The 15,398-nt window shown below is 29.0% G+C and overlaps 2 protein-coding genes across 3 annotated transcripts; both read right to left on the bottom strand.

Moving 5' to 3' along the window:
- Positions 1 to 1,152: 1,152 nt before the first annotated feature.
- On the bottom strand, positions 1,153 to 2,341 carry LOC114192244 (dirigent protein 16-like). Its single transcript, XM_028081903.2, has one exon. The coding sequence runs from the start codon at positions 2,180 to 2,182 to the stop codon at positions 1,442 to 1,444; it is 741 nt and encodes a 246-aa protein (XP_027937704.1). The 5' UTR covers positions 2,183 to 2,341; the 3' UTR covers positions 1,153 to 1,441.
- A 1,387-nt stretch (positions 2,342 to 3,728) lies between these two features.
- On the bottom strand, positions 3,729 to 8,423 carry LOC114190812 (Serinc-domain containing serine and sphingolipid biosynthesis protein). 2 transcript variants are annotated; one of them, XM_028079857.2, is made up of 13 exons: positions 8,189 to 8,423; positions 7,562 to 7,803; positions 6,964 to 7,040; positions 6,607 to 6,766; positions 6,241 to 6,265; positions 6,070 to 6,159; positions 5,780 to 5,951; positions 5,469 to 5,542; positions 5,166 to 5,235; positions 5,014 to 5,085; positions 4,742 to 4,875; positions 4,391 to 4,464; positions 3,729 to 4,216 (listed from the first exon to the last, which is right to left on the bottom strand). In XM_028079857.2, the coding sequence occupies exons 2-13, from the start codon at positions 7,797 to 7,799 to the stop codon at positions 4,125 to 4,127; spliced, it is 1,278 nt and encodes a 425-aa protein (XP_027935658.2). In that variant the 5' UTR covers positions 7,800 to 7,803; positions 8,189 to 8,423; the 3' UTR covers positions 3,729 to 4,124. The 2 variants fall into 2 exon arrangements, with proteins under 2 accessions (XP_027935658.2, XP_027935659.2); XM_028079858.2 differs by lacking the exon at positions 8,189 to 8,423 and having other exon boundaries at positions 3,733 to 4,216; positions 6,905 to 7,040; positions 7,562 to 7,805.
- Between the last annotated feature and the right edge of the window lie 6,975 nt (positions 8,424 to 15,398).

Below are 15,398 nucleotides of genomic sequence, written 5' to 3'. Positions count from 1 at the left end.
TAATATATTTGAAAAAATTAATATTTTTATATGTTTAGGAAAAAAAGTTTATGAGCTACTCTTGACCCGCATAGTTTTTGTGGACATTTTGATTCTATAGACCTTTTCAATGGAAGACTTTTTAGTTTTGTGGATTTTTTTGGTCTCAACCCACATGTGTCAAGGTCCAGTCTCTGGACTGAACCAAATTGACAGGTCTAGTTATCAGGCAGGCGAGTTCATCTTTAGATGAAGATGCAGTGCTTATTCAGAAATCAAGCTTCAAATACCAACACTACCATCCTCCCCTGAACTGGCCACGTTATATCCTAATCAATAGAAGTTAACCTGTGTACTCCCCCTAAATGATTGTTGACCAATTAACAATAAAAACTACTCATTAGATTTTTGGTTCAAACAAAAAAGGTGAATTATTTTCATGTAAATTAATCATGTTTATTGTTGGTTTAGGGAACAAAAGGACGTCATTGACTGGTTTCCTTCAAAATTTCAACTTCTATGGAGTTAGTTTTCCTTATGTAAGGACCACCAAAACCTATTTCAGATGGCATTCTAGTTACACCACATCTTCCCTCCATTAATAAAATAACTATAGTCATTTTTATGGTATAGAACAATATAATTATTGGATTTAATCACAATAACAGATAGTATATACCATGCAGACACTTTTGTAATTCTTATATTAGTCTAAATAATGTACTGAATTGTTTTTTTAAGTTTAATTTTAAAAAAGTGAACTAAAAAATAGTTTAGTTCACTTTTCAACAGAAAATAGTTCAATTTTTTTATTATTTAGTTTGGTTTAGTTCAATTGCCTACTCTCTTTTTTTTAGTTCAGTTTAGATTTTTTAACTTCCCTAATTCATTTATCTCTATGAAAGTTATTAATTATTTTACCTTAAGTTTATAAACTTAAATATATGTCATTTGGAAATTGGTCGAACTATACATTTCTAGAAGAAGAAACTATTATTCACACTCTATAATTTTTCTATCATATTACATGGTTTAATTTAAGAACGCCAACATCTCAACCCATCTTCAAAGTAAAAGGAGAAGGAAAAGTCTCATGCATCAAAGATGTGCATCTCAATGAAGAATATGAAGTTAACTAAAATAATAAGAAGGAAATGATATGAACTAAACATATGCAAAGTAAACAAAGTTTTGATTATCATATCATAGCCTAATTAAAACTTGATTAATTTTTTTTCATTTTAAATAATACACCTTGGTTTCATTCAATGTTACAATCTGGTGACCTGTGCCACTAGCTTTCAAGTTGTTTGCCATTCCAAAATAAGATTTAATATTGATCATTAAGTCATCCCATTAATCAATCATACTATGATCCATAGTCAACCAAATACATTGACAAAAACACAAGACCAACACTGATCACAAATGCATCCACATCACATCACCATAGTTCAGTAGTTCAATTCAAATGAACAGTGATTCTGAGAAGTGTCTCAGCACCATCAGTGGAAACTTGTCCTGGTGGGATAAGAGATCTCAGTTCAGCAAACCCTCTTGCACTCTTGAACTTCCCTGTGCCTCCTATCACAGACAATCTTGACATGGTGCTTCCTATCTTATACAAGCCATAAAAGTTCAAGCTATCACCATACTCCCCTCCTTCAAAAACTGCTGTGAATGCCATCATCTGTCTGCTCCCATCTGCTGAACTAGCCACATACACCCCTTGAGCCTTCCCAACCAGTTGTGATCCCAACTCAGGTTGAGATGTCAACACATCATCAATCACAGTTACTGTGCCAAAACCAAGCCCTAATCCATCAGGTCCTAGTTCCAATTGTGCATTGTTTTGGTTATTGTTGTTGTTGTTTGGTGCAAAGAAAGTGCCAGCCAAGCCAGTGCCTAGTGGAATGCCAGTGACTCCATTCACTGTGGGAATGGCACCATTTGCATTGGGAATGGGAATTGCACCCTGTGGGGTTTTGAACCCTACTGGGGTGGCAAAGGGCACTTGGCCACCATATATGCTGCCTAGCAGCCCTGTCACAGGACGTGCTGTAGGGTTACTGCCCCCAAGAATGTCATGCATGTACAACTCCATCACAGGTTCTGTGCCTGCCATGCTTATTGGCACAGCCATAAGTGCAAAGGGAAACAGCATTGCAACACAGAAAACTGCTGTGGATGATCCCAAAGACATGTTTTTGTGCTTAATTTGTTTGTTTTAGGAGAATAGATCGGTTATTTTGGATTGAGGGAAATGGAATTCAACTCTTGGTCTTAAATAGTACTAAGGAATCAATGTATTGTGTGTTTGTGTTGGATTAGTTGTGAGAAATGGTGGTAATGAAGTTGTTAATGCTATGACAGATTAGTTGTGCCTTAGCAAATTTGGATGAACCAATTTTAGTTTGGTTGCACTTTTGAGTGATTTTCTACGTTGAATAAAAATGTCAAAGTTAAACATTGTATAAAAAAAAACTCGTAAACTCAATGTTTCGTAATGGGTTAGACTCTGACACATTTATATATTATCTTTCCTAATGAACCTTGAAAAGAAAAACTCATTGTAAAGTAATTATGGAGTTTTTTTCTTCTTGTAAGTGTTTTCTTTTACGCACGGAAACTTCAATGTTTTAGGCTTTAAAAATTGTGAGTTGATGGTTAATTTATACGTTGTAATAGGCCATTCATAAACAATATTTTAAACTTTTTTATGCACAATATATTATACGAGTTGAAGCCCTTCATCAATATATGTATATGATCTGCAACTTTAATCGTCAGATAAATTTAAACTTCACTCAAATGACTCCATTCCCAGTAAACTGGGTTATTTTTTAGTACTATTTTTTTTTTTTTAAGTTGGATGATTAAGAAATTAAAATTTTTATTTTAAATATATGATATTATCCATTTTCATATTACATGGAATTTTTTTTTGCAAATCTGTTAAAATATTTGCAAGAAAATATTTTTTCTTGTCATTTTTTCTAAGAACCTTAATTGACAAATAATTCCTTCGTGAGTAATTATTTCTTACAAGATTATAAAATTTGTCAGTATTTTTTACAAAATTTGTTGCGAAAAGTATTTTATACAAAATATTTTACAAAAGAATTGGTAGTAATTTCTTGTAAATTTTTTTTCACAATAAAATTTGTAAGTATTTTCTACCAAAAAACTTTTAAAACAAAATTTACAGGACATATAAATATTTTTAGTAGGAAATTTGAATATTTTTAGTATGATCATTTTACGCATTTATAAATTGAAATAATTGTTAATTATCTGAAATACTGAGAAATGATATGTATTTAATTTTATCCGAAATAGTGAGAAATGATATGTATTTAGTTTCTCCTGATACTTATGTCATCAATAGCGGTTATGATAAAAATTAAGTTGAGTAACCAAAACAACAACTTTAAAATAATTTAGATATTGTAAGAGCTAATAAATAAATAAATAAATAACAGTTATATATTTTGATCCAAAAGTTATTATTCAATTTTATAATTTATTATTCAGCTGTGTATTCAAAACAAATACCAGTTATATATTTCGATCCAAAAGTTATTTATGCTTTAAAACTTTTACTTACAAGTAAAAAAAGTTCCATACATATCGTTACCAAGTAAATAAATAGCTTTTATTTATAATCTATATAAAAGCATAATTGTTGGGAGAATTTATATCAGAAGTTGTCAACCATTTTTCTTAACATAATCCTGATGTAAATTTAAATAATGAAGTCAACAAACACTTAACACAAATTGCTGCCAACTAAACCATTAGTTCTGTGGTCCACAACAGCTAAACCAATCACAACTTCTATAACATTACATCAGATCATATCATATAACCTTACTAACCATGATTTGAATTTAAATAATGTGGCTATAAGAACAAAGTGAGATATCAGAACCATGATTATATATTACATTTGAAAATGTATTTCAATCAGGTCTACCACGTAAAGCAAAATATTTTATCATTTTATTTCATTTTCCACTTTTTTGCCTTTCAACCATTAAAGAAAAAGTGGGTTGAAGAGTAAAATATACTAAGGAACAGAAAAATTTAAAAGGGAAGAATTTTCATTTTTCTTGTAAGAATGTTGATGATTTTGTGTTTGTTAATCATGGCATAACCGAGTCAACTGTCTCCTGCACAGTTCTATCATTACCCATGACTTTGTTTTGTCTCACAATTGGTGAAATCAGCATCCATACTGTTACCATCAAATAAAAAGAAAACAATTAATATGGGAATTGGAAAATATGTGAAAAATTGTACAGAAATTTATAATTTTTATGAGAAAAATTGATATTTTTATTGTGTTCTTAACATGAATGAATGTATTGAAATTTTGGAAAAGACTTTTTTGTTGCAGTAAAGCACTTACTGTAAATTGTTGCAGCAAACCACTCATTGATAACTCTGACCCATGCACTCATCCAGCCAACATCAATGCTCCACCTGGTGCATCATTCATAAAAGTGAAAGAAGATATAATCAATTAAGAGTCATATAACCGGTATGGAAAATGATTTTTTGACTACTAAATTTTGACAATTTTCTCTTATAATCTTAGGTGACATCTTCTAAATGGTTCTTCATTTTTCTATTTTCTCATTCTCAATATTCCAAAACCACTTAAAAGATGACACATCATGTTGTAAGAGAAAGTTATCAAAATTTAGTAGTCAAAACATCATTGTACGATGAGTATTATAAGATAAATTAGGTTCCTCACTTTCTGGCTGAGTTATTCAGATCCCAACTGATGAATAACATTGCAAAGTACATTGCTCCTAAGGAGAATACCAAATGAAAAAATCCATAACTGTAAGGAATATCATCTTCCTCTTCAACTATCTCTTCTGAAAACTGAAAATGACCACACAAAAAACACTTCAATATGTGGGAAAAAAAAAAAAAAAAACATCATTCAACTTGCAAGCAACGTGCTTGAGTTGTCTTGTTAGATCAAAGAATGGAGATTAAGTTCAGAAGTCCTTAAAATACCCGAAAGGATTTGGAATCAATGCCTGTGGAAAAAGCTGCTATCACTATTGCAAATATGGCAATAAGGAAGCCCTGTTAAGAAAATAACATATGCTGTAAAATTAATTTAACCTGGTTTATAAATTTAACGAAGATAGACTGAAAAAACTTACAATTATAGTTATCCAATCGGTGTTTCCTTTGTCTTGATTCTTTGTCTGACATGTTGCATTTGCAGGCTCACTGAAACTCCATGATGGAGATCTATAAGTATACCATCTCTAGAAGGAATTTCCAAATATAATACATGATTTCAAGTTCACACTGAATCAAGCTACCACATACATAATCAAATTGAACCCTTTTTAGAAGAATCAAAGTAATGATGATTATGGAATCAGCCACACATATGAGTATATTACACTCCAAATAAGAACCACATTTTGATGTGAAAAAATGCTATTCAGAATGTTTACCTTCTCAATGCACACCAACAAAGAAAAACAATGTAAGAAGCCATAATCCCTGAAGATAAAAGACCTCTATTAACCTGTAATAATTCAACATATAAATGATAAGCCATATGTTTCAATTATTTTAATGGAAATCAAAATATTAGGTCGCTCTGTCAGAAAAAAAAAATCTCATTGTATATATAAACATTAAAAACATGTTTTAACCCAACTAATATATATTCTCTGAGGGATAAAGAAAGAAATTAGAAACATGAAAAGTGAGAGACTTTTTCTGCTAATGCAGACTGTGAGAAATTGCAGTAGCAGTGTACCTTTGAATGTAAGGAAACAACCATAATTGCAGCTAGTAGAATTGCTGTCCATGTGATGAAAAATAGATTGAGAGAACATGAAGCTCTTGGAGCATATGTTTTGTACAGATACACAATTCCACATATAGAGACAACATAAAACAATGTTGACATCAAAACTCCAAAGGACCACCTGTCACAAAAACACTATTATATACATTATATATATCTCTTATTTGAAAACATGTAAAAATTGATTTTTGAAGTTTTGCTATGAATTTTTGCAACAATAATAGTGTGTAGCTAGCTACCTCTGCATCCTTTCTTCATCTGGAATCCAGTAATTATTCCACCAAATGATAAATTGGATGACACTCACAAGTTGTAGAAGAAGAAAAACTCTGTGTGAACATGAACAACCACATGCATGTAAATAACAACCTTGTATTGGTAAGAGAAAAAGTGAAAGATTTGAAGCTTACCCTGCACCAATACGAGCTACCTCACCTGCAAGATTGTGAATATGTTAACATTCTTATATGATGGAATTTTTGTTTTCTTTTGAGATTCATTAGGAGAGAGATTATATAAATATGTGACATGATCCCAATCAACATAAAGAATTAACACCACCTTTTTCGTGGTATGGTATTTAACTTTGTCATTTCTACTCCTAGATTATTCGGAACATTATCAATGATGTTCAAGGAAAAGGTAAAGAAAGAGAGGAATTATCCTTTCTGAAAAATTATATTGTACTCAAAGCTACTTGAATGATAACCCCAGTTTAGAAGCATTGTTGTTAGTAATGTGTGACAATCAAAATTATGAAAAAGCAAGAAACTTACCATATATTTGAACAAGTTCTGAAGGGAAAAAGAATGGGAGTGCCATTGATACAAGCAGTATAATAAACTTCACTTCCCAGTAGCCAGAATGCCATAAATTCCAACTTTCATGTAATTTTCTTGTTTTGACTGTTGTGAGAAACATAACTGAGAAAAATATCTATTTCATTGTTAAGGAAGATAGTTCTTGTTATAAATCATCATTGTAGCATGTTCTGTTGGCAGAAGATACTAGATTACTACATAGTAAGTTAATGAATAAAAATTTCTTCGTTTAGAGGGTTATATCCAGAGATACAGTAGTAGCAGTATATAATGATTGGTGAGGGAGCAGAAACTCTGATAACTGAAAGATACATAGCATCCTAAACTCACGCGAAGAACTCCCAGTGCATGAATACATTCTTCTCCTTCTTTTCCACAAGCTTTCATATCTGTACAAATTACAACAGTATCAACAACAACAATGAGTGACAAAATGACCCTAACATCTTTCACTTTCAAGATCTCCAGGTTCATGAAAAATGATTAATGGATAAATCTTCATCATTAATAAATTGGAGTACATAACGTTTTGCAACAAGTGTGTTTATTTTAAGATTTTTCTGGGAGATATAAAATCATTTCCATGACCCTCCTGATCAACTTTGAAGTAACTATTTAAACACGGCTCTGATACCACTGACGAATCTATCGAAAAAAGAATTCATTACGGTGACATAACACAAATGAGAGGTGAGTTCATATAAAGGATTAAAACTGTTTTCCATCAAAACCTTATTGGTTTATGAGTTTTCTATTGTATATTGTATTCAACTTTCTCATTTGTACTGGTAAGACTTAGACTCGTATTTGAAACCCAACATCAATATATGTTATAGGTTAATGTACAAAATTTCTGATAGCCTGAGACTAGACTGGAGAATGGAAATGGATAGATAGAAAATTGACTTACGAAGAATAAATGGCAGAACACCTTGTCCATAGTCACGGAAAAACCAGGCAATAAAATTAATTATCAAGAATATAATGCCAAAATAATAGCGAGCTCTCAGTGATTTCTTTCTTCCCTCTGCATAATCAACCCTGTTTAACTCCAAAGAAGCAATCACCTGTACCTGAAGCACACTCTGTGAATCCCTCAGATTAGCATGTGCTGCTGTTGCTTCAGTTGTCACTTCAGAGGCACTCATAATTCTACAACCAAACCAAAAAACTTGATCAACCACCATCAACAACACTTATCAAACAATGGCAATGTCACATACAACATTGTTTCAAATTTTCCCAACTATCAAAATGTGTGGTAAAACATTAGCCAAATGTTGCACTAGACACTAGATTTAAGTTAAAAGATAGTGAAGTGTGCTCAAAAGAAGGAAACACCCAACAAAAATGCTCATCTTACAAACTACTAAAGAAGAACAAAGCCAACTTAATGATGCTCACACAAGAAACATTTTCAATAGTTAACTCAAGGAAAAAAGAAAAAACTCTGATTTCAAGAAGATCATGGAGTAAAAGTTATGAACTAAATGCAGGAAATGCCTGTTATTGCATGAACCAACTACAAAGTTCTCACCTTATTTTGCTTAAGAGTGCAATCTCAGAAGCAAGACAACACCAGAAATGGAGAAATAGACAAAGGGTGTTGTTGATCCTACTTGTTAAAAGAAAATGCAAAGTTTGAGCTACAGAAAACAGAAGCAGCAGGTTGAGAAGTGTATTTGAAGACAGAAGAAAGGTGAGTGATGAGTAGTATCTTGAAACTTGTGTTTTCACACCCGTTGCAATGGCTTCATTGAAGCAATTTTGTTGGTGTCCTCATTTGACATGTTGTCATACTTTTACACATCAAATATTTCTTTTGTCTTTTCTTTTTGACTTCTGCATCAATATTCTAGTAAATCTTCACATTTTGGTGCAGCTCACTTGTGTAGAAGTTTCCTCTGCTTTCCATGATATTATTTTATACAAGTTTGCAGAAAAAAATAAAACCAGCAAAAAAATATAACGGAAAAAGTCACATAATTTTAATTCATTTTCATGTCTAAAATCACTCACTAAGAAATAGTAACAAGAAACAAGTAAGAATGACTAAAGTTGCATTATTTTTTCCTTAAAAAAAAATCACTGCTCCCAAGAAATATAATGTTTAAGAAATCTAAGTACCTTCTACAAGTAGAAAACGCCAGCTGTTTGATGAAGTTCTTATGCTAGCTCAAACTTTTATTATAAGACTCACTCAATTGCTGTGTTTTAAACTTGATAGCAGCTAAAACAAGAAATTATTGGGTGGTTTAGAACTATGACCCTGCTATGGTCCCAACCAATACACCTATTTAGTTTATGATAAAAGTTAAGAACATTCAATTACATGTCATGTAGTTATAGCCAGCAATTTTATGTGACATGTATTGAAATTTTTTATTTATGATCAAAGTTAATAATAACATTTAATTATATGTCATATGTGCAGATTATTTGGGATCATGGTAATATATGATCATCTAATCATTTTTGTACTAAACAGATTTCAGGAATCTATATTTAATATCCTAATAATATGGATATACACCTTATTTGTATAGTTGTTAAAATTGCAACCAAAGTTTATATGACTTATACACTAAGATGATTAATATATGAATAAAACTATATGATCATTTTCTTTTAGTATTTACATTCAAAAATTATCAATAAATTTGTCTATAAAAGAATAAAAATTCCTTTTTAGCTCTTTAATACAAAAGAAGGGTGATAGTTAACTCATTTTTGTTGAAGATTCTACATATAGTAGAGCTAAGATATATTCAGATAAAAATTTACTTTATAAATAAATTTTGTTAAGGTAAATTAGACTTAAAATCTACTCTTTAGTATCATATCACAATCATTCAAAATATATCTTAACTACATTTGTCTAGAATTAGACTTATTTCTTAAAAATCTTGAAAAGAAATCTTAATTTAACTTATTTTTGTAAAATCAATTTGATAAGTAGATGTTTGTATTTATTTATATTATACAATCTTGTTATGTTTTTAGACATCATGAAATGTGTAACAAATTAATTTATACTTTTTTATATGGATTAAACCAATTTTTTTATTAACTATTCCTTTAATATTTAAATACTAAATTGTTGAATTATTTGAAAGTTTGAAGTTATGATCTAGATGGAAATGTGGCACATGCATGATTGTTAAAAAGATTGGAGAAAAATGAGATGGGAAAAGGTTAGTTTGAATTAAAAGAGTTTTGGACATTAAAAATAGAAATTGGAATATAGACAAAGAAGGTGAAGACAAAAATGGGTAGCCACATGAAGACCTTTTGTAGCATTCCCTATATGATTGAGAAAAATAGGTGGACCCAATCCAAACACGCCCTAACGCGTATTCATTAGGGATTAGTAACCGTTGAATGTATCTTTCGCGTGCTAAATTTCATTTATATTTACTTAAGTTCTTAAGCTTCCAAAACAAATAAAAACTTTAATCAAATTTTATGTAAGTTTTAAGATGTATTATATCAGATTGATTTTATCCACATATAGGCACATGAAAGAGTATATCTACTTATGATGTCGATATATATAATAAGATCACTTATTTTTTAAAAGAATTTAAAGGTTTAACTTTTACTTGGGTATCAACATTTATAAATTTATAAGGTGTTTAAATATTCATTAAGTTAAAAATGAAAATTATATTAAAAGTGTAAAAGAAAAGCTATCAAGTTCTAAAATTTTAAGTGATGAATAGGACCCTTTGTATTAGTGATGACATCCACATAAAGGTTACTCTTCATTCATTATTCTCCCTTCTCTTCTTCTATCTATTACTAGTTTTATTTTAGGATTAAATATGTTATTGATCACTTAACTTTCAGTAAATCTTGGAATTAGTTCATTTCAAAACTTTTGATCAATTTAGTTCTTCATCTTTTGAAATAAGTGGATTTAGTCTTTTTAATCAAATTTTGTTAGGTTTATTTGATGTTTCGTATGTAGTTAAGGATTGTATTTGAATTGTTTATACTATTTGACACATTTTTGTTTTAATGTTAAATCAAATACTATTATAAAACGCGCTTGAAATGTCAAATAAACTTAACAAAATTTGATTAAAATGACTAAATTCACGTATTTCGAAAGATAAAAGGCTAAATTGGTCCAAAGTTTTGAAATGGACTAATTCCAAAATTTACTGAGAGTTAAGGGACCAAAAACATATTTAACCATTTTATTTTATAACATGTTCCAACTAAGAATAGGGATGGTAAATAAACATGTCTCCATTTAAATTATTAAAATATTCACAGTTAACTAATAACCTTATATATATATATATATATATATATATATATATATATATATATATATATATATATATATATACTAGCGTAAACACAGGTGCTATCGTGCTTGTGTGTATGTATTTTTTTAAATATGCATGATATTATATTAATAGATGGTGATATTAAAATGTTATTAAGTTAATATGCAAAACACATTTTATATTTATTAAAAACAAAATGAAATGAATGAGAAAATAATTGTTGATGAATAGGAAAAAAAACAAATGAGAGAAAATATATAGTTTTATAGAAAACATGTAAACATAATTGTTAATTTTTAAAAATTTAACAAATAATTATATTATAAAGGGTAAAATTGGAATTAAGAAATATATAGATATTATATATAGTTATAGATATATTACTACAAACTTTTTATTTTTTATTTCTTCAAATTGTTTGGTTTGTCATGAAATTCATTCGCGTCTCCAATATATATTTCATCTCATCGTAATCTTTATGCAATTATGTTCAAATGATGTATGTCAATTAAATATTTTTTATGTCTCACATATGAATATTTCTATTCTTTTTTAATATCTTTATTTATTATATATTTTCCTTTCACATGGAATGTTTAATACTCTCAATTTAATTGTTTAATAGCATAAATATTTCATTTACTAGGTAATATAAATGATTTATCTTCTTTACTAAATTATTATTAATTTGTGATTCATTTAAAGAATTTTTTTGTTTTGCTAAAACAATTTTTGTTATTTCTCAACGATTGACTGTGTTGATATTTTTCATCTTATAATACCATTAATTATACATTTGTTTTCTTTTGTGTGATTTCATTCAATAGTCTCTCAAATTGTTTGTAAGACACACATTTAATAATTTTTTGTTTATTTTTATCATGTAGAATACTATTTTGATATATTTTATGTAATTATTTTTTATTTTCTAACTCATTATCAATCATGTTGTAACTTTGTCACTATAATTTTATAAATAAATTTTATTTACTATAATATTAAAAATTAATGTAATTGACATCATTTTTTTATCATCATCCAACATATATGGAAGTTCAAAAGATACAAGATGTACGTTAAAATTTTATTACAATTAGTATAATATTTTTTCTTTGCGTGATTTTGATCAAATGATGTATTATAACTTTTATTATTGTATACAAAAAGATATTCATTAGAATTTAAAAGAGTGAAGTAAACATACATTTAAAATATATTTTAATTTGAATATTTGTTTTCTTTCATATTTTTTTAAATTTTATCAACTAGGTTCCATTTATGTTTACAAATTTAATAAGTGTTTTGGTTTTCATTTAATTTTATTTGGTATTCTAGTTTGAAATGCATACAATTATAATTTTTTTCTAAATATTTGATATCGAAGAAATAACTATCCTCTTAATATTGAATATTTGATGATATTATGTTTTCTTTACCGTAATTTTTTATTATTTTATACAAATTAATTAATTAATATTACAACAAGAATTCATTAAACTAGGACTAGAGGAATCACATTGGATTTGAAGTTCTTAGTTATAGGCTGCAGGAATGGGCCTACATCTACCTTAGAGTACTTCCAAGACATTGATTAATTTGTATAGTATAGACAAAATCACTACTGGTGTAGTAGAACATGTGATGAAAATCAAGCATGGCCTCCATTTCACTTAATTTATATAATATATACTACTATCAATATTTTCATACAAAAATCCTAAAAATAAACTACCAATATACTTGTTAAATCCTTATAAATACAATAACTCTTTATTCGATTTACAATTGATTTTGTGCACTTACCAATAGGTTACACAAGTTGATAACTCTTTTAAAACTTGATATTGTGTGATGTTGGGGCTTTTAGGGCTTAAGCTCAATGGACTTAAAATTCTCAGCCAAAGTTTACCCATATCAATGAATCTGACCACTAGTAAGTTTACCCATATCAATGAATCTGACCACTAGTAGAGTCAAAATCATCTCATTTCAGTCTCTATTATAAATTCACTACATGATACAACCATGACAGTATTCCCACCCTAGGAATCACTACTTCCTCCTTCCATTCAATTCATATCAATCATAACAAAAACTACCATATTTAAACTATTTATATAATTTCATATTAGTATATTCTCACTCAACGAAAACATGTCTCACTTAGCGAGTGTTCCCTAAAAGGAACTCGCCTAGTGACCATACTGCTCGCCCAATAAGAAGGCTACCTTGATGCTTTCCGATTTTGCTTAAAACCTTCTCGTTCAGCGGCATACATGCTCACTCAACGAGAGAGTCATAGTGAGACTCTTGCGCTCAGCAAGGCAAGTGCATACCTTGCTCTAATGTTTTCAGCAATTTTAGACTCGCCCAATCAAGCTTTGACTCACTCACCGAGTATACCCAATGGGATTGCTTTTGATAAGCTCGCCCAACGGAGAATGACTCGCTCTATGAATCAAAACGTTCGAGCTCTCTGACTAGCAAATTATGCATTCTTGTTTAGTGAGCATCGAGCCATATGCTCGTCTAGTGAGTTTGCATAATTATGTAGTTCAATTCTACTAACAATGTATTCCTGACCAATTTGTCAAAGCTTTTTAATCATTTCCCCTAGAAACATGCATAATTTACTTATCAAACAACCTTAAACAAATTCAATAAAGTCACACAACTAATTCACATGTACCATCAAGACAAACAACTCAAAAATCACTTGTTAGGCAATCAATTCATCAAGGCACTTTATACATGCAATTTATTATTCTAAAACAAATTTCACACATCCAATTCATCACAAATCATCACCATATCATTCATGATTCATCAATCATGAGTATAATTTAATTTCAAACTAGCTACCCTTGCCTATTATAGAAACTCCCTATTTCTCTATAGGTACTCCTAAAGCTCTAAATCACACAAATCCTCTAACTACCTACACAAACATCATATCAAATAACTAAGTCTATCACTAGGATCAAAATTCAGCATAGATTCACTTTGCGCATATTTAAGGCACATGCATGTTGGGCTGATGAAAATAATGCATCTTAAAAAGTCTTAAATCACCTAGGATATAAGCAAGAGAGTGGGGATAATAGTTATATAATGGACTCTGTGTTTATGGTGTTTCTAGTCCTTGTAAAAAATATTTTAAGCTTGTATTTGACTTTTCTTATACTCTTGTAGTATAGTGTTGTGAGATATAGTTAAATTCTTGCTTTAAGGGGTGTGGGTGCACTTGGGGTCAAATGACATGAAAAAGTTGTTTATGTGTTGTACAAATTTTCAGATATTATTATTCTCTAGTTGTCATTAGACATTTTATCTAATTTTGGAGTTTCCATGTTATATTTTTATGTTTCTTATGTTAATCTTATTTCTCTCTATAGGTAAAGTGATTCTCGAAGGTAAAAGATGATGATGTTCTTCATGATGACACGTTTTTTCTATCAATACATGGTCATCCTAGCCAAATGTACCTCAAAATGCTAAGATATCTCTAAAATAAAATAAAAATGAACTCGTCATATTTTCAATTCTAATCAAACAAATATGAAGAACTCTCTACAGTGATTTCACTAGTAGTTTTTTTATTATCAAAAGAATTAACGATTTGATCAGAAACCTAGAAAAAAGATAGAAGATGTTCTAAAAAAATTTTTAAGAGAAAAAAATAATTTTATAAAATGAAACTCGATTATTATAAAATTATTTATAATTCAATATTTTAGTAAAAAAATAATCGATCATCATTTTTAGAAAAATATATATACCACTTTTTATCCTCTTTTCTAGATCTCAAAGTTGAGAATAATTTAAATAAAAATTGTATAAATTAGTTTATGTTTTAATTTATTAACTATTTTATACTTTTTTTTTTAACTATGAATTTAGTTTGAATGACATGAACATACATGATAAAACTCTAATTTATTCAAAATGAAAAAAAAAATCAAAATAATTGTAGAAACCTCAATTAAGTCTGTATATTTTTTTTATTTGCATAAAAACTTTAAGTTTCCTTGCTGTATACTTTGCCGTAATTCTTCAACACAATTAACTTATTTGTAAAGAATTTGAATATATGTTGAAGTTAGGTATGAGTCAGAAAACTTGCAACTGAGGAGTTTATTTGTGAAACCACCCAAAGTATGTTTGGTGAGAGTTGATAAGAATTAATTTCAAAAATATGTTTATGAAAAGTAAAAAGTCCAAAGGTAGCAAGTATTTTGATTAATTTAAGAAATAAGAAGGAAGAAGGTGAAGATGAAATCATTAATCTTTTCTTATGTGTTATTATTTTTACCTATTTTTACTAAAATTATAACTTTAAGTCATTTTATTTTTCTTTATTAAATTATAACTTTAACTCATATTTGACAATAATAAAAAAAAAGCAATAAATCTTAATATTTTAATAGAGAAAGAATAGTTATATATAAC

This window comes from Vigna unguiculata, chromosome 7, assembly GCF_037176805.1.
Source record: "Vigna unguiculata cultivar grain cowpea cultivar isolate G323 ecotype 2 chromosome 7, ASM3717680v1, whole genome shotgun sequence".
NCBI classification, from domain to species: domain Eukaryota; kingdom Viridiplantae; phylum Streptophyta; class Magnoliopsida; order Fabales; family Fabaceae; genus Vigna; species Vigna unguiculata.
The sequence above is the reverse complement of the archived record's forward strand: the minus strand, read 5'-3'. Positions and strand labels throughout refer to the sequence as shown.